The sequence below is a fragment of the Vicia villosa genome, linkage group LG3 (genome assembly GCF_029867415.1).
Source record: "Vicia villosa cultivar HV-30 ecotype Madison, WI linkage group LG3, Vvil1.0, whole genome shotgun sequence".
NCBI lineage: Eukaryota > Viridiplantae > Streptophyta > Magnoliopsida > Fabales > Fabaceae > Vicia > Vicia villosa.
The window spans coordinates 73,552,999-73,576,027 of record NC_081182.1 but is presented as its reverse complement, the minus strand read 5'-3'; the positions used below and the strand labels follow the sequence as shown (position 1 = coordinate 73,576,027).

Below are 23,029 nucleotides of genomic sequence, written 5' to 3'. Positions count from 1 at the left end.
CACCTAAAGAGAGAATAAACTAAAAAAAAGCAAATAATTCCTAGGGAGAACCATCTACCACCTCAACCATTTAAAGATTCTACATTACACAGACGAATTCTATTTCAAAAGCAACAAATATATGAGAAACTGACTCAACCAGACTCCCACTAAAGAGACAAGAGAACCCAACTAGAGCAACTATCACCCTCTGCTTAAACAAGTTCTCTTTAGAAGGGAACATGTCTTGCCAGAGTTGTTAAGAAAAAACCACCACACTAGATGGAGTGCAACTAATCTTATTGAAGGGTAGGATCCATTTTTAACCGGATAAGATAAGGTTGGAGAATTATTATAATATCCATTTGATTTTGATAAGAAGAGGCATTAATCGTAAAGACACTATCCCTAGTGTGATTCCAACATCATTTAATTTTATCTAGGGAAAGAGTGAAGCCTTGGAGGATAGAAAGTAGATTTACGACTACTAGTTCCTCATGAACGAAGAAATTCTCTTTCACCTCAAATACCAAATAAGATCCACATCTACCCGCCGACCCATCTCTCCAAAAATATCCTTAGGTTAATGGTAACAAGTCTATGAAATCTAATCTTTATAGGGATTTGTCCAGCCCAAGGATCCTCCCAGAAAAAAATCTAAAGACCCGGTCCCATTTTCTTAAAGGTATCATCCGCAGACAAATTAGAGCGGTTTTCTTCTTTGGACCCTATGAGAGACCCTCATTTCCACCAAGAGGAAGCATAACAGAAACCCAAAAGCACCATAGAGTAGCGTCCACCTCTATTTCTCCAAAAGTGCTAAGTTAACGAAACAAAAATCCCTAACTCCCAAACTACCTTTATTCTTATGTCTACACACATCAGACCACTTGACCCAAGAGATATTAAAGTCTCTCTTTACACCTCCCCAAAGGAACCTTCTACAGATCCCAACAATCTTCTTCCAAACATTGACAAAAGAATTAAAAAAAGAAAGAAAAAAATATTGAGATAACATGAAACACATGATTAAGGAAGATCAATAAATCCCTCAAACTAACATACATGTGCTTTCAAGAATTGAGCCTCTTGGACAACAAGCTAACTAGAATTTCCCAGTAGCTTCAAGGTGAGAATTATCCCTGGAAACCCTGTATACTTAAACGGAATAGACAGAAGCTTACAAAGGAGATGTTGAATTGAAAAATACAAGATCTACATTAATTCCTATCAAGCTACTCTTAGAAAAATTAACTTGAAGGCTCAATGCTATCTATAAAACGCATAAGGATAGCCTTAATACTCCGCAAATTCTCAACTGATGGATAAACTAAGATAAGGATATTATTTGCATAATGAAGACGAGATACCACCAAACTAGAAAACCGTATCGTTAATTCGAAAAGAAAATCTAACTCAACAACTCTACTTATCAAACACTAAGACCTTCTATCACAAGTAAGAAAAGACAAGGAACTGGAGGGTCACCTTTTGTTTCAAAACTCTTAAAATACTAATCTCTTAGGTTGGGAAACCACTCACCAACATCACAAGATTTCCAGTAAACACACAAGCTCTCACAAGATCTCCATTTATCATTAAACTCAAATATGATAAGCATGTAATTTAAAAATCTCTAACTAACCGAATCATAATTCTAAGTCGGCTTTAAAAGCAAGACATGATTTTCTATCTTTTTTCGCCAAGTTAATCACCACATTCACTGTCACGACACCAAGAATCAATAACCTTTCTTTAAAGAATGCAAATTGGTTTGAAGAAATAAACTTATCCATTATCACCCATAGTCTAAACACCCATAGCCGCCAACTTGTATAAAAATTAAAGACATAAGTTATTTAATGTATTTAAAAAAAAATTTATAATAATGATTAGGTAAAAGTATTTTTTGTGTGTGTAAGATATATTTATAGAGAGAATTAAGGGTTTTCCAACCCGATTACACATAGAAACGAGAAACCCCGACAAAAAGATAGATTACAAACCAATTAAACTTATGAGAGAAATAACAACAGGTCCTTACTAAACTCGTAAAAAGAATAATTGAAATGTGTAATTTTCCCGCAAAATGACCACTTCCATACCAAAAGCTTTATATTCCAAGCGGTGTTGTTAAAGTTCCAAACATCATTCCGGAAACAAACTCCGTTCCTCACCAACCATAACGTCCATAAAATGGCTAGCCAAACTACTCCTAACTTACTTTCCTTAAGCTTTTTAAATCGAAAAAACAAGTGTCAATCCATAAAATGCGATAAACAATCTTCCTCCATCCTATCCAATTTACCGACCCAACAAGTATTGATTTACATTATATTTATTAATCAATAATAAATGCTATAAAAAAAATTTTAAAAAAAACTTTAAAAATAATGTTATTATAAAAACATAAACTGATTTTTTTAAAGGATAATTTTATAAAAAAAAAAATCAATTATCAACAAATTTAACATCATTTTTAACTTTTTTTTTTTAAATTTCAGTGATTTTCTCAAAAGGATCCTATATCTAGAGCTACCTAATATATTTTTTTCAGTGTTATTAAAAAAATTAATTAACTTGACTAAACATTATAAAAAAAGGTATGTTTAGCTTTCAAAGTTGAATTCTTTTACCCTGTCTATATTTCTTATACAAAAAGCAACACACAGATTAAATCCATAATCAATTGTCATTTGACACATAAATTTGACTTGTTAGCTCAAGATTAAGGAAAAAATACAATCACTACTCTCTAAAATATGACACTTAGCTACTCAATAAACTTAATTAATATTTAATATACCATTTCCTCATGGACCACAGAGAAAAGAATAACTTCAACACTTTAAATATTGTTCATTATTCATTGAATTGAATTATTTTGTTGCTGTTGTTGTGAAAGTAATAACTTGACACTTTCTTATTTCCCTTCAGCCATTCGTTTATTGTGTCTCCTGCATGCTTAGGATCAGAAAACAACACAGTTTGTTCTTTATTTTACTTGAGCACTAAATTCAAATTACCAAGCTCAGAAGAAAGAGTGTAAACACGTTTTCTACGTACTACACTACTACTACTATAACAAAAAAGCAACTGTAGTGAAACAGAAATGCTAGATACAAGTTTATAGTACAATAGACATGATTTTAATTATGGCACACATAGTACATACCAAATAGTTGAAGTTGAAGTTACACTACCAGACAGTAGTAACAGACTCTAACAGTATTATACCATATGGACCTTGGTGGCAAAACTTCAGATAAACAGTTTATATTACTAGTATTATTTTTATCATAACCGTTACCATATATATATATGCACATGCAAAATAGTTGTATTGTATTGGACCCCCACAAGAGCCTGTGTAGCAAGCAACCAAGCAAGCAACAAAACAACAGAAAAAGTTCAGTACTAAAAGCAAGATACAGAAGCTTATAACAACACCTTTCCAGCTACTCTTTTTTATTATTTCTCTTATCTTATATAGATTCTTTAATTAAGTTTTTTTTTCTAAAGGACATGCAAATGAAACCCTAGTTAGAATAGAGACAACTGTATAGTAATTAATTCAATTCCCTTTCTAGTAATTTTTTTTCATTATATAAAGCTTAACTTCACTCACACCAGTCATGTTTCATATAACTAGATCTCATTGTTAATTAGCTTTATTACATACTTTAAGCACTTTTTTTTCTTCCAAGATGGAGGAATCTCAAAATTTGATATGGATGAAAAGGAAACAAGTCTTGAACAACAACAGCTCTTGGGAGGAAAAAGCTTTTGCAGAAGATGCAGCTAGGATACTTGGTGGATGTATATGGCCACCAAGATCTTACTCATGTCACTTCTGTAAAAGAGAGTTTAGGTCTGCTCAAGCTTTAGGTGGTCACATGAATGTTCATAGAAGAGACAGAGCTAGGCTCAAACAATCTCTTACCAACCCTAATGATTGTAAGTCGATCTTCATTATAATTATATGAAAATAATTACTAGTTTTCTATAAGCTAAATTGTTTTCTAACGTTGTATTTACAGTCACAACAAGTAGAGTTTCAACTACATCTACACAAGAAAATTGTTTTCAGATTCAGCCCAACGTGACGTCGATTAGATGGGGGAATTCGAATAGCCACATGGAGTTTCATGATTCTGAGTCAAAAGGGCTACTAGTTCATGCAAGGGAACAAATTTTCAAAGGCTATGGTTATAATGATTATGTTGAAACAAGTTTGTCTATGGGACAAAATAATTCAATGTTTGGCCAAAATTTGCAAACTGATGATTTATGTGGGGACAAAGGCATAAGTTATAAAAAACCAAAGACAGTAGCTTCTGTTTCTTCTTCACTTCCTGTCTTGCTGAAGCCATGTTTGAATGATAGATGTTTAACTTTTCAGTCAGCAGTTGGAATTAAGCCTGGAATGGAAGACTTGGATCTTGAACTCAGGCTAGGGAAATTAACACAGAAAGTTTAGCAGATAGGACAGATATAAATTGTAATGGAATATTAACTGTCACTGTTTTAATTTGTCCTTTTTCTCTTCTATTTTATTAGCTGGAAAGGTGTTGTTATAAGCTAGCTTCATCATATTTTCTTAATTATTTGTCTAATCAAAACCTTGAAGAGAATGATAAGATTTCATTCTTTTCATGAAATGTTTAACTTGAATACTAATTCTACCTCTAGTTACATGTGACAGTCTTATCTTATTTTATTTGTTGAATATGTATATGTGAATGTGATCACTTTGATTTTCCATTTTAGAGTTTTTTTGCAGTTATATATCTATCTGCATAAATTATACTATATCTCTAGTTACATGTGACAGTCTTTAGGCTAGGGTTTCAGAATGAAGGGGTAGGCACAGAAATGTATAAATAAATATATTCCGGTAAACCAAATTGATTTTTTTTTAATATTAAAATATTTCTCTATTATTTTTCTGGTTCTCAACTATGTCTTCATTGCCATATATTTGATGCCTTCAGTAAATTGCAAGTAAATTTAATTAGAGAAAAGGGAGGAAAGAGTGTTCGGAAAGAGTGTTCTGTTGGATTATAAATTTGATTTGATCCATTAGATTAATAAATTGTTAGGTTCATTTGTTGGTATTAGTGGTATAGTCTAAAGAAAGAGAGATATAGAAGTAGATTAATAGAATAATAATAATAATAAATGTAAATAGTAGAGAGAAGTGTGTATAACTCATGAAATATCTTGAATAATTTATAGATGTATGTAGAACTCTTCCTTGAATGCTATAAATAGCAAGAGCTTATTATTTGTAAACCAAGCTAGTAAACAAACTTGTAAAGTATCATTTCAATAGAAATTATTATCTCAAATAGTCTCTCCTTTCAATTCGTCACAAAATCTCAATATCGCTCTTTTCCTTTTCCACTAAGGAGGCATTAGAGCTTAGGTTTTTATAAGAGCTCTCTATATGGTCATGGAAAACAATGGAGCAACATCCTTCCAAGTTCCACTTCTCAAAAGAAGTATTTATGATAATTGATGTATTAAAATGAAAGCTCTTCTTGGAGCACGCGATGTTTGGAAGGTTGTTGGAAAAGATTATAAGGAAATACAAGATAAGGATTCTTTAACTCAAACTCAAAAAGATATTTTAAAGGATTCATGAAAGAGAGATAAGAAGCTTTTTTCCCCATCTACCAGGGATTGGATGAAGATAGGTTTGAGAAAAATCTCAAATGCAACAGCTACTAAGAAGGCGTGGGAGAAGCTCCAAACATCTTGCAAATGTGATGACATAGCAGTGTGTCTCCAAACTTTAATAGGTGAATTTGAATCCTTATATATTAAATAATTAGGGTCTATTTTCGAATATTTTTCAAAAGTTATCACTGTTTCAAATAATTTAAAAAGGAATAGTGAAAAGTTAGAAGATGTGAGCATTATAGAGAAGATACTCCGCTCATTAGACTTCAGATTTGAGTATATTGTTGTCACAATCGAGAAACACAAGAAGAAGAAAGACTATGACAATAGAGAAACTTCAAAGATCGTTACTAGCTTATAAGGAGAAACACAAGAATAAGAAAGAGATCACGTAAAAAATATTCAAGGTGTAATTAAAGGATAATGAAGAGACTCAAAGAAATAAGAGATGCCAACAGAGTCGAGGTAGAGGTCAAGGACGAGGTCGCAGTCGAGAAAATTTTGGACGTGGTAATTGGAAGAGCTTCAAATTTCACTAGCAATAGATATGAGAGAGGAAAAACCTCAATAAGAGGATGTGGAAGAGGATACATAAACACTAGGAGTCATAAATATCAAAGTCAATGTTACAATTGTCAAAAGGTTGACCATCAGGCTTCAAAATGTAAATATTTCAAGAATAAACTTGAGGAGAAGACCAAATTTGTGGAAGGAAAGAATGAGAAGTTTGAAACAATATTGCTAGAGAATAGAAATAATGAAGAAACTCAAGAAAATTCACGGTATCTTGACATTGGAGCAAGCAACCATATGTGTGGAAAAAGGAGCTTGTTTGTAGAACTTGATGAATTGGTCAAGAAAAACTTGTGTTTATTTTTAGAAGTAGAAATCAGAAGTATTTACTACCTTCAAGAAGTTAAAGCTATTGAGGAGAAAGAAAGTGGTTGAGAGACAAAAGCTATACGAACAAACTGAGGAGGTGAATTCACTTCAAAGGAGTTTAAAAAATTATGTGAGGATAATGGAGTTATACATTAGTTCCAAGACCCGTCCCTCCAACAAAATGGTGTTGCAGAAAGAAAAAATAGAACGATTCTTAACAAGGCTCAAAGCATGCTCAAAAGTTAGAAATTACCAAAAAGAACTTTGGGCAGAGGCGGTAACATGTGTAATATATCTATCAAATCTATCTCAAACTAGAAGTGTATTAAGAAAGACACCGTAAAAAGCATGGAGTGGAAAAAATTCTAGTATCTCACACTTGAGGTTCTTCGGGAGTGTATCTCATTTTCACACTACAAATGAGAAAAGAACCAAACTTGACGACAAAAGTGAGAAATTCATCTTTGTCAGTTAGGACCAAAGCTCAAAGGGCTTCCAGTTGTACAACCTAAACAATAACAATATTGTAGTCAGATGGTATGTGGTCTTTGATGAAGAAGAAGAATGAAAATTTGGTACTCACTGAAAGGAATATAGTCTCTTTCCAGAATTTGAGGAAGAGACATTTAGAGATATTCAACAAGAGTCTCGCTCACCAATGTCATCCATTTTTGAAGACAATACAGACGAAAGGAACATGAAACATACTCAAAATCTGCAAGATATCTATGAAAATGCATAGGCATTATCATCGGGAAGGATTAAATATCTCTATGAAGAAATTGAAGGTACAAACAATCCCACATTATTATCTTTCTGCAAATTATGAATCAATGAGTTTTGAAGAAACTCTAAAAGATTAGAGAACAAAAAAAGAAATGGAAAGGGAAAGAAAATCCATGTAGAAGAAGGATTCATGGGACCTCTTTTCACTTTTGAAAGAGCATCATGCTAGGAGTGGGAATAAAATTTGCATGTCAAGTAGGAATTTCAAGAGAAAAGTCAAAAGATATTGGACAAGACTAGCAAAAAAAGACTGCATTAATAACGCTAAGATCGACTATAATAAGGAGTTTTGTTTTTTGTAGTCCGTATGGATATCATAATTTCTCCAAGATTTAAGCATAAGATAAGAATTCATCAGATATGTGTGGAGTGTGCTTCTTTGGATGGAGTCCTCGAGGAAGAAGGGTAAATCGAGTAACTATTGAGAAACAAGGTGAAATGATACAAAGATAAAGAATTCAAGATAAGGAATAAATTTTATGGGAAAATCAAGTTTAAGACAGTGGTGGGGTTGGATTATAAACTTAATTTGATCCATTGGACTAATAAAGTGTTAGGCCCATTTGTTGGTATTAATGGTATAGTCCAAAGAAAATTATGGAGAGATGTAGAAATAGATTAGTGGAGTAGTAATAATAATAAATGTAAGTAGCAGAGAAGTACGTAGAACTTTATCTCTCTCTCTCTCTCTCTCTCTCTCTCTCTCTCACTACTACAAAAAACACATCTAACATCGAACGTGAAATACAATTGACCTCGGCTACGGAAGCGAGGTAACAAAGGGCATCATGAAAAGCTACCACTTAAGACCTAGGTTATTTAAACTCCGAGGGGTAAAGTTATCTGCACGCGGGTTTGATCCCCAATATCTACAGTTTTATTATTTTCAAAAATGGATGGTGCACCCAATATTTGCACTCGGTGTTTTGTAGAACCGAGGTAATATCTCAATGTTGTTAGCTCAGTTTTATGGTAAAACCGAGGGATTAAATTTTTTTTGGTACTGTCGTTTGCACCTGTATTATAGAACCATATTACAAAATATAGAACCATATTTTACAGATTCCTGAAACAGAAACATTCTACATTTTTCCAATTTCTCAATTTGAAACATTGTATCACAAATATTTATTGATTACACCAAATGCAAACCCAAAATGACACACACTTTATAATGTTACATCAAAACTAAAACAAATGATTAACCAACAAAAGCAATAACCAAATGATTAACAAACAAAAGCAATAGCTAAAAACTTTACTTATTATTTTTTCCATATCCCCTCTTTATGATCACGACTAATGGCATGCACATCATCTAAATAATTTTCTTCAGATGATTGACGTACATGTGTTGCTAAACAAGGCGTCTCATAGTTAAAATCTTGATTTTCATCAGTATTAATGGGAAGATGTTTTCGTTGAAGAATAATTGACCATCTAGTGTTAGAAGGATCAGTGACATAAAAACTTGTTTGACTTGGGTTCCCATGATGAATGGGTCATTCTTATAAGTTGCCTTTCGAATATCAACCCGCCTAATTCATTGGTTTCTACACCAGTGTTATTCTCAATCCGCTTGCACTTAAATAATGACACTTTAAAAGAAACATAGTCAATCTTCAAAATCACCTCAATGACCCCAAAGTATGCTCTAGATGCTAGTACAGGATTGTTATCTTTGGAACTAGAAAAGTACATGGATTCAGCCTTAACCATAACCCCACTATTTTGTATGGTGCTACAGTCATTTTTTGATTTTGTATAGAATAAATATTTACTAATGTTGTAGGAACTCCAAGTAATTTCATTAAAATTAAGCATACATGGCAGCCATTTGCAAGTATCTGATGCATTACTCTCTTTAGAAATGCTTTCATTAAATCAAGTTATGAAAGTTTTGTTATGCTCTGTTAACAACCATTTTTCATTCCTACGGGGGAATTTTTCCTATATAAGACTTTTGTGACTAGTCAAGTAAGGTTGAACTTCACTAAGGTTGTTCAATATATACAAATGTGCTTGAAGAACTACTCTTTGATCAAATGTCTTAACATTTAAACCTTGAACACCACTACCATCATAAAATCCATCATGACGAGACTCAGGAACTTTCCTATAAAGTTCGCTTCTGACAAATAGTTTGTACAAAACTCAATAGCTTATTTTGTGATGTACCTTTCTACAATCGAAGCTTCTGAATGGTGATGATTCTTTGTATACTCTTTAAAAACTATTCATGTAACGCTCTACCTGATAAATCCACCGTAAATAAATTGGACCACAAATTATAATCTCTCTTACTAGATGAACAACTAAGTGAACCATAATGTCAAAGAATGACAGAGAAAAAAACATCTCTAATTGGCACAAGATAATTGCATATTCTTGTTCGAAGTCATCAAAATTTCCAGGATCAATAACTTTACTACATATAGCATTGAGGAATAAGCATAATCTAGTTATAATTACCCTCACATTTCTTGGTAAAATGCCATGGATAGACACTGGAAGAAGTTGTTGCATCAAGACATGACAATCATGAGATTTTAAGCCAACTAATTTGTGATCATTCTCTGACACAAGTTTCTTCACATTTGATGAGTACCATTGGGGAACTTTGATACTCTACAAACAATCACAAAAACTTTTTTCTTCATTTTTAGACTGAGTGTGACATGTTAGGGGAAAATCGGTTTTATTTCCTACTTATTTTGGTGCTAACTCTTGTCGTATACCCATCACAGCCATATCTTCACAGGATTTCTTAGTATCTTTTTTTCTTGCCTTTAATGTTTGAGAAGTGTTCCAATCAAATTATCACATACATTTTTTTCCACATGGATCACATCAAGACAATGTCGTACATCAAGACTAGACTAGTATGGAAGATCAACGAATACTGGCCTCTTTTTCCAAATATTTTTCTCTAAGAGCTTCTTTTGTTTCTTTGCAAAAACAAAATTAATGTATTGTTGTCTTTTATAAATTTTCTTCTCGATTAAGGGCTTTGGAGCAATATCAAACTCTTGCTCTAAATTAAAAGCCTTCCGCAATCTATGATATGGATGATTAGGTCTTAGAAATTTTTAATGCCCAAGATAAAATGTCTCTTTTCCATTTTTTAATTGGTGGTGACATGTACCAACTTCACATATATGACACACTTTATGTCCCTTGACGTTGTACTCAGACAAATTCCATATGCATGAATGTCATTGATTATGCAAAACAACATGGCACACAACTTAAAGTTATCACTTGTATACGCATCAACAACATTAACACCTTCCTCCCACAAAATTCTTAAAACTTCCATCAATGGTGTAAAGTAAACATCTATGTCATTCCATGGTTGTTTTGAATGTGAAATCATCATCGATAGCATCATATACTTGCGCTTCATGCACAACCATGGAGATAGGTTGTAAATTATGAGAAGTACAGGCCATGACGCATGGTTAGTACTCAAATTACCAAAAGGGTTCATTTCATCAGTGGCAGGTTCGAGCCTAAGGTTCCTTGTTTCAAGGGTAAAATCTAGAAACAAGGAATCAATTTTCTCCATTGCACTTAATCATCTACATGGAGAATTTTTCCATCACATGCTCTTTCAGCTGCATGCTATCTAGTATTCTTTATATCACTAACATTAGCAAACAATCTCTTGAACCTTGGAATTATCGGTAGATACCACATCACCTTGGCAAGAACACTCTTTCTAGTTACACCATCATTGCCATCGACACCATTGTCCTTATGCTTGTAGCGTGACTCCCCACACCTCGATCGCTCCTTCAAATTTTCAAACTCTTTCCTATATAAGATGCAATCAACCGTGCATGTATTTTGACATGGTCCAAATCCATTGGGAACAATATCTTCTTGACCTCATAAGTACGGTTCGACAATGTAATACCTTCGGTAAGCATTTCTTTCAACAATTCAAGAAATTAAGTGAAACTTTTATCCATCCACCCACATATTTCCTTATGATTAAATAGTCTTAACACAACTGACAATCTTGTAAAACTTTTACATCCGGGATATAACGAATCTTCCATGTCTCTTTGCAAAGTATCTACTACATTAGCTTTCTTGAAAGCATCGACTACAATATCATAAATCATCTCTTCTAGAGTATCATTCATAAATTCTTCATCTTCAACTGTACGTGACAGAAGTCTCTTTTCCGTCCCTTCACCATGCCATACCCATTTCGTGTAATTTTGAATAATTTCATCATAACCACAATGATTGAATATAACATCCCTTGTATGTTTTTTCGTATTATAATATTTTTTACAAGGACACCAAAAAATTTCATTATTGTCAGGACGATTTTTTTTCGTGAAATCAAGAAATTGTATCACTTTATTCTCATACTCTTTACTTAATATATTGGCTTTCATTAGACTACGATCCATAATCACATAAAGCTTCTTAAAATAAAATAAAAATAGTACACAGCCAACAACAAGAACAACAGTAATGGAGAATAACAAGAAAAACAAGCATAACATACCGGAGAATAATGGTGAGAGAATTTTTTCCTTCACTAGGGCTTTTGTCCTCCTTGGAGAATAATGGTGAGAGATATATTTCGTTGGTTGGAGAAGAAGTTTTCGTTCTCTAAGGCTTCCGTCCTCATTGGAGAATAATGGTGAGAGAGTTCTTTCGTTGACTCGAAAAGTGAATGAGGTAGACACTAAGGGAATAAAAAATATAAAGAGTATTTATCGTGGTTTTACTAAAAACCGAGGTAACATATCTGATATAAAATCTATAAAAAATAAATGAGCTTTTTTGGTTCCAAAAAGAATAAAAAAATTAGAGAATTTTTATCTCAGTTTTAAAGAAAACCGAGGTAACATATTCGATGTAAAATCTATTAAAAAATAAAGGCGCCTTTTTGTTTCTAAATAAAACAAAAAATTGCAAGAGCTGCAAATTGAACCATAAACCCTAAGCATATATTTATGTCGGTTTTTGATAAAACCAAGGTAACCGATTAATTTTTTTGAAAAAAAACAAGACGTTCCCATTACATATACCATCGGGTTTTTAGTCTTCGTGGTGAAAGCTTAATGTCCAGATTAATACCACTACACCAGTTAGTGAAGAAGTACCTCTAGATGACATTAACCTAAAAGGAAAAGAAGAAACTATTGTCTAGATTGAAGATCTTCAAGATGCAGACACTAGAACGGATGAAGCGATCAATACCTCACCATAAAATAGCACAATACATTAGTCCAGAAACCAAACAAATACATTAGGCATGGATCAACAAAATACTATTGAACTAGGCTCAAATCACATAAGCAATGACATCACCAGCAACTACTTAGTGTGTATCAGGAGTAAAGAAAGTATTCACAAGCCAAAGATACTTTACATTGGGCTAACTAAGACCTGCATAGACACCTTAGAACCTGTTACTACTAATGGAGGTCTTATAAAAGCTTTATGGAAAGAAGTTATGCATACTGAATTTGAAGAAATGACGTGTAATCACACTTTGACATTAGTACCCTATCAAGGCCAAGAAAGGAGGAAAATACGTCTAGTAGTAGTACCGTCAGGATCATTCTCTCAATTGCACTCCATCTCAACTAGGAAATAAAGCAACTAGACATCAACAATGCTTTCCTAAATGTCCATCTCAAAGAAACAATATTCATGCATCGATCAGAAGAATATATAGACTCAACCAAGCCAAAACACATATTCAAATTTTCTAAAGCAATATATGGACTGAAACAGACACCACGAGGAGGATTTTATAGCCCAAAAATGCACTACTTCATTGGGGTTTTTCAAAATACTAAAAGTGATTCATCTATGTTCATCCTCAATGGTAAAGATCATATTACTTACTTCCTTCATATATGTTGATGTTATCATTGTCGTAGTAAGCAACAAAAAATTTCTTCGGGCCTTCATCAAGCATCTCAATGTTGTATTTTTCAATAAAATATATAGATGACTTGCACTATTTTATACGAATATAGGTTCATAGAGATGTAAGCGGCATGCATTTCAAATAGTCTAAGAGTGTGTTTGGATGAGGCAATTAAGAATTTTCAAGAAATTTAAAATTCTAAGCAATTTAAATGATTCAATTGAAATTCATTCAATTTTAAATTCTTTTGTTTGGATGAAGTATTGAAATGATTCATTGTTAAATTTTTTTGGTCATTTTCATCAATTTTAAAACTTTTGGGTCAAATTTGAAATATAAAAAATAGGGACTAATTTGCAATTTTTGAAAATTTTAAGGGACCATTTTGTAAATTTTGAAAATTTTTAAGGACTTATTTGCAATTTTATGAAATTTTTTGGGATAAATTTATAATTTTAATAAAATATTGGACTATTTTGTAAATTTAGAAAAATTAATAATAAATAATTTAACACTCAAGTTATGGAGCAATTTCAAATTCTTTACTTTTTGGTGTCATTTGAAATTCTTTAAATTTAACTTGATTAAAATACTTCATAAATTTACATCATTTTAACAATTCTCCATATTTTTCATCCAAACAATGGATTTTGGTCAAATCATTTTCAATTCCCTCAAAAAATTACTTTCCCTCATTAAAATGCTCCATCCAAACACACTCTAAGTGTATATGTGAATTGATAGAGTAATTCCACGTGGAGAATGTCTCTTGTCCAACACATATGATCACATGGAAGCAGTTCACATTTGTGGGAGAAAGAAATGCAAGATCCAATTGTGTTTAGACAGTCTATAGGAAGAGGATTTCAATACTTGACAAACACAAGGCCTATCATAGCCTTTTCTATAAATAAACTCAGTCAGTACATCTGTTCACCAAGTATTGATCATTAGTAAGGGATAAAAAGAATCCTAAGGTGTCTCAAAGGCACTATCAATCATTGCTTGCACATTGGTCCATCCACTAACTTGGACTTAGCATGATTCCCATATACAAATTTGGCTACTAGTGTCAATGACAAAAAGTCTATGGTTGGTCAATGTGTCTTTCTTGGTGAAACACAAGTTTCTTAGTCCTCAAGAAAACAAAAAGCGGTTTCAATATGAAGTACATAATCAGAGTACAGGGCCCTGGCTGATTTAGCTGCTAAAATAACATGGACTCGGTCACTACTCACTTAGCTCAAACATCTATTACCTAGAAAATATATTCTATGGTGTGGCAACTTAAGTGCCAATGCATTAACTTCTAATGCAATTATGCACACACGTTTAAATTACATTAAAATTTCACTACATTAAAGATCAAGTATTACAAAATAAAATTGTTGGAGCATATGTTGCCGCAACATATTAGATTGTTAGTTGCCTCACTTATAAACTATTGAGCCACACATGATTCAGTCAACATACCGACAAACTTGACGTGATTCCCTCACATCAGTTTGAAGAGATGAATTAGACAATATCTCATGATTGTGGGATCATATCATTGACAGATTATGGAATTGATTGTACAGATCTGTAATTTACAAGTCATCTACTAGTATTATTAGTTCCTATATTGGAACACTATCATTATGGTTAACATAATTCTTATATCTTGATGACCAAAAAACTATTGTATATATGTATACATTGTCATCCGATAAAATACATAATCAATTTATACAAATTATTTACTTTTTAACTCTTTCGAAATAGTATTACTTCTTGCTATCACTATGCCAAATTTGTCTTTTAGCAGCACCCCTACGAAAGCGCTTTTAGGAAAAAGTCCTGCTATATGTTTCGCTAAAAACAAAATTAAAAAACACGGAAAAAAGCGCTCTTAAAGGGGGGGTTACGAAAGCGCTTTCAAAAAGCGCTGGTAAAGGCATGGGTACGAAAGCGCTTTTCAAAAGCGCTCTTATAGAGGGGTTATGAAAGCGCTTTTAAAAGCGTTGCTATAGGTGTAAGGCTACGGAAGCGCTTTTACCCTAAAAAGCGCTGGTAAAGGCATGGGTGCGAAGGCGCTTTTCAAAAGCGCTGTCATAGCCTTTTTAAAATTAAAATTTTAAAAACAAAATTATACTAACGCGTTTCATAATCCCTAATTCCTCTTTCTCTGCCATCGCTGCCCAGAAAACTCAGAAAATCTTTCACTGCCATCGTTGCAAACTGCAAACTTCACGCATTCAACTTCGAATCTGCAAACTTCACGCATTCACGCATTCAACCGTCATCGCCCTCACTTCGAATCTGCAGAAACCAATCTCCCACAACTCGCGCACAGAAGAAGTCAAGGAGAGAAGACGAAGGAGATATTGATTCTGAAGAAACGTACAGGTTTTTCCATTTTCATGTCAATTCTTCATTTACGATTGTATGCTGATTCTGTATGCTAATTATGATGTAATGGGGGTTATTTAGGGATTGACTGGGATTAGTTCTTGACTGGGATTAGGGATTGCGGTATTTCTGTAGTTCTTAAAGGTATTATAAGAAAATATAAAATAACAGCATTAAAAACAATTTACCAATTGTAATGATGTATGAACAATAAAATAAATAAACAACATTTCGATCAACTTCATCATATGCAGTTCATCATATGGATTGTAAAAGTAAGACTAAGGGCTTTCGGGTAGTGACACCACTCACTAAAATAAGTTTAGGAGTGAATTGTACTAGTTATTATGAGGGAAACCTCAAATGCAGTTAAATAATATATGCATATCAATATAAATGTGCTACAAAGACTACAGAAGTAAATAGACATGAAGTGAGAAGAGAGCATAAAAGCTGTATAAGAGATTCAACCTTGCTAAGCAATTAAAAACCATTCAATGATACAAGATATAAATACTCAAAATCTTATCAAAAACAAAATTTTAGAAAGAGGAAAACTCCTGTCTCAGCTATTACAGTAACCAAAATATTAATCCCAAATTCAAATACACTAAATTTAAGAACCTTTAAAATGACCAAACCCTTTAGGAATATATTTTCTAGATAGTGGTTATTTGTGATTTTATACTCTTCAGTTAACTCCTGTCTCAGCTATCCATGTCATTTTATACTCTTCAATTAACTTTTTTATTTTATATTTTTCAGGAATATCTTTACTAGATAGGGGTTACTTGTGAAGAGTGAAAGTTTGATCGTTTTCAAGAATCTTACATAGTGTGGGTCTAGAAGTTGCTTACTTTCTATACAGGTAATTAATTGTTCTCTCTCGCCAAAGTAATATGTTGCATTTTATTGCTTCGGACTCATTCCGTGTATACTTTGCGTTTTGACAGAAACGCATTATACCGTTTTGTGCCTTAATAATTAGTTGTTTCTGTTTAGCTTAATTAAGAAATGGATAAGACATGGATGCATTCAAACCGATTGTCGAAAGATTACGAGAAAGGGGTATGGAATTCGTTAAGTTTGCGGTTGCGCATGCTGAAGACCCGATTCGAATGACGTGTCCTTGCTTGGGTTGTTGTTATGGGGGTCAGGTTGACGGGGATCAGTTGGCATCACATTTACTACGGTTTGGAATTGATAGAAGTTATACATGTTGGAATTTGCATGGTGAGAAAAGTAACGGGAATGTTGAATCGAGGTTTAATACGACGTATGCTTCAAACGACGATTGCACAGACACATACGATTATGATCGAGTCGAAGAGATTGCAGAAGCGCTTGAAGAAGATCTTGAGGATTGTCCCAAAATGTTCGAGAGGTTGGTAAGCGATGCAGAGAAACCGTTGTATGATGGTTGTACAAAATTCACAAGATTGTCTGCGGTGCTAAAGTTGTACAACTTAAAGGCGGACAGTGGATGGTCGGATAAAAGTTTCACAAAGTTATTAGCCCTTATGAAAGATATGCTACCAGAGGATAATGTTCTTCCCGATCGAACGTATGAGGCCAAAAAGATGTTGTCCTCTATTGGCATGAGCTATGATAAGATACATGCATGTCCAAACGATTGCGTTTTGTTTCGAAACGAGTATGCAGCATTGAATGAGTGTCCTAAATGCGGTGCCCCTCGATATAAGAAAAAGTTGTCTCCGGAAAAAGTCTTATGGTATTTTCCTATAATTCCGAGATTTAGACGCATGTATCGTAGTGAAACCGATTCAAGACACTTAACTTGGCATGCAGATGAAAGAATTATTGATGGAAAGTTGCGACATCCGGCAGACTCACCATAGTGGATGAAAGTTGATAATGATTATCCTGAATTTGGAAAAGAAGCAAGAAACCTTCGCTTGTCATTGTCTATTGATGGAATGAACCCGCGTGGTATTCAAAGTATCTCGCATAGCACCTGGCCTGTGATTCTTATGATTTATAACCTACCTCTGTGGCTATGTATGAAGCGTAAGTACATGATGTTATCTATGTTAACTTCTGGGCCTAAACAACCAGGGAATGGCATAGATGTATACTTGGCACCCTTAATCGAAGATTTAAAGTTTTTGTGGGAGAATGGTGTGGAGGTTTACGAAGGGTATAGGAAAGAAAGTTTCAACTTGAGGGCGATGTTGTTTGGAACAATTAATGATTTTCCAGCATACGGAAATCTATCAGGGTACAACAATAAAGGTAAAAAAGCGTGTCCTGTTTGTGAAGATGAAACCGATACGACACGATTGGATCATTGTCAGAAGAATGTCTTTCTCAGTCATCGTAGATTCTTAAATTCTAATCATCACTACCGTGGATGGAGAAAAGCATTCAATAGAAAGGCCGAACAACGTACATCCCCGCCTTTTTTGACAGGTGATCAAATTTTTGAAAAGGTGAAAGATGTGAGCACTCAGTTTGGCAAGCCTTTTGCACATTTACTTGTCAAGGGTGGGTGGAAGAAGAGGTCAATTTTTTTTTGAACTTCCATATTGGAAGTCGTTGTACGTAAGACATTTCCTCGATGTTATGCATATTGGAAAAAATGTATTTGACAGCGTTATAGGTACGTTACTCAATATACAAGGAAAGTCTAAGGATGGCCTTAACATAAGGAAGGACATGGTAAACATGGGAATGAGAACTGAATTGGGACCCGTGACGAAAGGAAGACGAACATATCTTCCACCTGCTGTTTACACTCTATCTAGAAAGGAGAAGAAAACATTATGTAAGTTCCTCAGTGAAGTTAAAGTTCCAGAAGGCTACTCATAAGATATTAGAAGACTTGTGTCCATGAAAGACCTCAAGTTAAAGAGTTTAAAGACGTATGATTGCCATGTTATAATGGAACATTTTCTACCAATAGGTATACGTTCTATTCTGCCAAAAAAAAGTAAGAAGCGCAATAACTAAACTGTGTTTTTTCTTCAAGTCAATTTGCAGTAAGGTGATCGATCCCGCGATCTTACCAACATTGCAAAAAGAGATAGTTTTTACTCTATGTGATCTTGAAATGTATTTTCCTCCCTCGTTTTTTGACATAATGGTTCATCTAGTCGTTCATCTTGTGAAAGAGACACAATTGTGCGGACAAGCTTATATGAGATGGATGTACCCTGCTGAACGTTATATAAAAATATTAAAAGGGTACGTGAAAAACAAAAGTCGACCGGAGGGTTGTATTGCCGAACGATACGTTGTTGAAGAAGCGGTTGAGTTTTGTACTGAATATCTGTCAAATGTTCAATCAATTGGACTCCCCAAATCTCATATTGTCGAAAAAAAAGAAGGAAAAAGGCTAATTGGAAATGAAGTTGTGACAGTATCAATGGTCGAGCGGGATCAAGTGCATTTGTATGTTCTGCACAACGAGATTTAGGTTGAGCCGTATGTTGAAATGCACAAGGTTGTTCTCCGAGGTTTAAATCCGAATAGAAAGGAGAATTGGATAGTACGAGAGCACAATCGAAGTTTCATACTGTGGTTTAGGGAACATATTTATTCAAAGTATCGTTCAGATTCTGCTTCAGCAACAGAAAGGTTGATATGTTTAGCATATGGTCCAAGTATAGTTGTGTTTTCTTATAGCGCATACGCAATTAATGGATACACATTTTATACCAAAGAACAGGATGATAAAAGTACTATGCAAAATAGTGGTGCAACAAGTGACGCACCAAGTTCGTAGCGTACCGCCCAAGGAAAAAGGTCCTCCGAAGGCCGTGGCAAAAAGAGGTGCTTTTGTGCCTCGATACCAGAAGACGCTCGGAACACTTGTTGATATGTCAGATTTGACGACAGGTTGTATCCGTGAAATTGCTATGGATGAAGCTGTCTTTGGTATTGAATTTCCCGTGCATGACTAGAAGAAATGAAAGAGATTTTTACGCAAGACCAATTAGGCGTCAGTAATGTTCACTCATACATCCGGTAATTCGACTTATTATTTAGTTAGTTGAACAATTTATTTACACATTTCAATGAAAATAGTCTAATGTTTATTATGTTTTTATTTAAGGTTGTTGTGTGACAAATGGTTGCGCGGGACTGAATTGTCAAACAGATTTCATTTCGTGTCTTCCTCCCATTGCAGTGGACAGACAATTGCTACGAAACCGGATTCAGTTAGACAGCCCTTAGTCGATAGATTCATGAGGTCCGACAATACAGAAAGCCTGTATCTCTGGGCGTATAATACCCGACCAGTGGGGTTAGTTTTTCATTCTTGGTTCATCTAATCTTTGTTTCTTTTGCGTAGCAAAACTTTCATATAAACTTTTGTTTTAATTTATAGAGCACACTGGTTGTCGCTTGCTATCAACCCTATAAAAGAAGTGGTATATTTTCTGAATTCGGTAGATGGTAAGTGGACAAATTATCCGGCTATGAAGTCAACGATTGATACGTAAGTGAGATCGTTCTAAATATTAGTGTATATTTATATATTTAATTATTTGTGAGATTGATCTAAATATATGCTTCTATATTTTTGTTAGATCAATACAAGTGTTCCGAAGTCAAAGACACGCACAGGTATCCCGGACTAAATCAAACAACATTACTTGGATCAAAGTGCAGGTACATTAATTTTCACAATTTTGCTATTAATAGTTATGCTACTTGATAAAACAAGACTACTAAAAAATCTTATTTGTTTTTCTATGTAGTGTCCGCAACAGCGAAACAGTACAGATTGCGGATACTTTGTTTTGAGGTTTTTGAAAGAAATCCTTCAAACGAATTAATTAGAGATTCCAATCACGGTATGGATTTATAACTTAGGATAATTTCTTATAAATTACAGGTCGAACTGGGAGGCTTAAAATATAGGTTGCACTTTAAAATACTACATTTAGCAACGACAGCGCTTGTAAAAAACGCTCTTAAAGGCCTGCCTACCAAAGCGCTTTTTAATTAAAAGCGCTGCCTAAGATAAATAAAAAAGCATTAAAAATAAAAAAGCGCAACCTACGAAAGCGCTTTCTGAAAGATGCGCTGCTATAGGGGATACTACCAGAGCGTTTTTATGGAAAAAACACTGCTAAAGGGGGGCTACGAGAGCGCTTTTATGAAAAAAGCGCTGCTATAGGGGAGGCTACGAGAACGCTTTTGGCGTACCAAAAAGCGCTGTCGTTACCTACGACGCATTGGCTTTGGCAGCCCTTTTAAGCGCTCTAAAAGACCAAAATAAGCGCTGTAGTAACCTTTGTACGGGGTAGTGTATTTTTGTCTCCCATTACATGGAAGTGAGCGTTGTGGTTTTTGAGGATAATCCAACTTTAAATATAATTTTTTTCTTTGATAAATCTCTCTTCCTATTATTTTCTCACTTCAAATTATTATTAGTAGTAGTAGTGTATTATTATTATTAGTAGTAGTATTATATAAGTTCCTTTTCCGCATCTCTCAAATCCCAATAATCAATAGTACGATGTGAGAGGAACTTTACTTTAATAAAGGAAAAAAAAAAAAATAGAAGAAGAGAAGTGACAGTAACTGATAGTTATAAGTCACTTCAACTACGTATATTCCAGGTAACTAACAGTACTAACAGGGCACAAAATTATGAAAAACCATTTTTTACCTAGATTTATTCACTCACTTACTTCCTACACCTCATCATTCCAATAAATTCCAAAAACCAACCAATCAACCACACATAGTAATGAATTAAGTATAGAAAAGACATCACATCATTGGCTTTAGCAGCATGTCATTGTTTTTACTCTTGTTGTGATATATATCCATATCCACCTATGAGGATATCTTATTTTCAACCTTTCTTTCTAAGGAAATTTCATTGATGAAATGTATTGACTTCATGTTCTTTGCAGTTTTTTCCTTATATTATATTGAAATAGACACAATAATGTGGTCCTGATCTAACTCAAAAGTCAAAACAATGGTTCTATTTTCTCTCCTTTTTTTTAACCATTATAGAACTATAGGACACTGAAATTGTTCATAGGTATTGGTTTTGATTAATGTTTTTAATTAATGCAACATTTTAGCTTTGGCATTATCTGATTCTGGCACTATGTGATGCTCACATGGGGTGATGTATGTGTATTTATTATGGAATTCAGATAGGTATATTCTGATATATTAACTATTTTGCCTTATTTAGTGTTCTTTTATGTATGTAGTTAAGACTTTCCATATAGCTATTTTCATCTATTACCGACTTAAAGAGAGAGAGTAAAAGTATCTGGCTGGCTGGCACAAGTGTGTCTATGCATTAGGAAATTTTCTAACTCTTAGACCATGTAGAATGGTTTCAACACTCAACATCCACTTTTTCAACTCCCAACACTCCACATCATTTTCTCTTTCTTCCACCTAATAACTCAACACCCATTCAACTTTTACCCTCTCCAATGGTTTTTCACTCAACACCCTACCCCACCACTTTTTATTTTCATATTCTTATTTAAATTTTATTTTTATTTTTATGATTACATAAAATTATAATTATCGATTAAAATTAAATTAAAATAATAAGTACTTAATAGTTGGGATTTTGAAAATTGTTGGGATTTTGGTTAAATGGAAACTTAGCAGAATTTTGAGTGTTAAAATGATTATTGAGATCCATTTCACTAAAAAAAGACACTTAACTTCAAAATAAACACTAATAGAAAGATAATAATAAGATTAAGATAGTGAAAAACTTGGTTTTTTTTTCTGTGTCCAAATCAAATGAACCAAGTCTCTATTTATAGAGAAAAAAAATCATGAATTTTGGTAAAATAAAAAATAAAAAAAAATTAATTTGCAACGAAATAATTGAGTTCAAAGTATTAAATAGATAAAAATCTGGCCAGTCAATCAGCCGCTGCCACATGCGCCCCTGCGTCAGTGTACATTGTGTTGAGTTTTCTCAACATCTTTCTCCTCCAACACACACTCAACACTACTCTAAACACCCATTGCACATGATTTTGCCATGTTGAGTTTAAATAAACACACCCATTGCACATGGTCTTAGCAGTGAAAACTGTTGTAGAATTTGATCACCCATGTAGTTTGATTCCATTTTCTTGTAATCATTGATTTTTGACCTGCAAAACAATAAACAATTATATAAACCTGAGGCGTGTAAAAACACTGTCCTTAAGGATTTATCCGCCTCATAAGCGCAAATCCCCCAGGATTCAACAGGTTCTTCCCAGATTCTCATTTTAAATCTGAGGTATCAGAACAACAAGAACTACTCTTTGAGATGACCGGAAGATGTAATCCAAAAACAAAAGAGCAACAAAAGAAAAGGAAGAATAAAAGAGATTTGGTTAGATTATCACGTTAAAGTATTTTATTTTTCCTACCATTTCTAAAAGTAAGAGA

The 23,029-nt window shown here is 33.7% G+C and overlaps 1 protein-coding gene across 1 annotated transcript; it reads left to right on the top strand.

Moving 5' to 3' along the window:
• The first annotated feature begins 2,895 nt into the window (after positions 1 to 2,895).
• Positions 2,896 to 5,162, top strand: LOC131661876 (probable transcriptional regulator RABBIT EARS). The gene is made up of 2 exons (XM_058931521.1): positions 2,896 to 3,936; positions 4,020 to 5,162. Exons 1-2 carry the CDS (start codon positions 3,687 to 3,689, stop codon positions 4,457 to 4,459), a joined length of 690 nt encoding a protein of 229 aa, XP_058787504.1. The 5' UTR covers positions 2,896 to 3,686; the 3' UTR covers positions 4,460 to 5,162.
• Positions 5,163 to 23,029: the final 17,867 nt, after the last annotated feature.

What these genes read in the sequence shown, in the direction of transcription:
- LOC131661876 (XM_058931521.1), top strand. Translation starts at nt 3,687, where the DNA reads ATGGAGGAATCTCAAAATTTGATATGGATGAAAAGGAAACAAGTCTTG. An exon ending in TCTTACCAACCCTAATGATT is followed by an intron (nt 3,937 to 4,019) that starts GTAAGTCGATCT and finishes TTGTATTTACAG; the next exon opens with TCACAACAAGTAGAGTTTCA.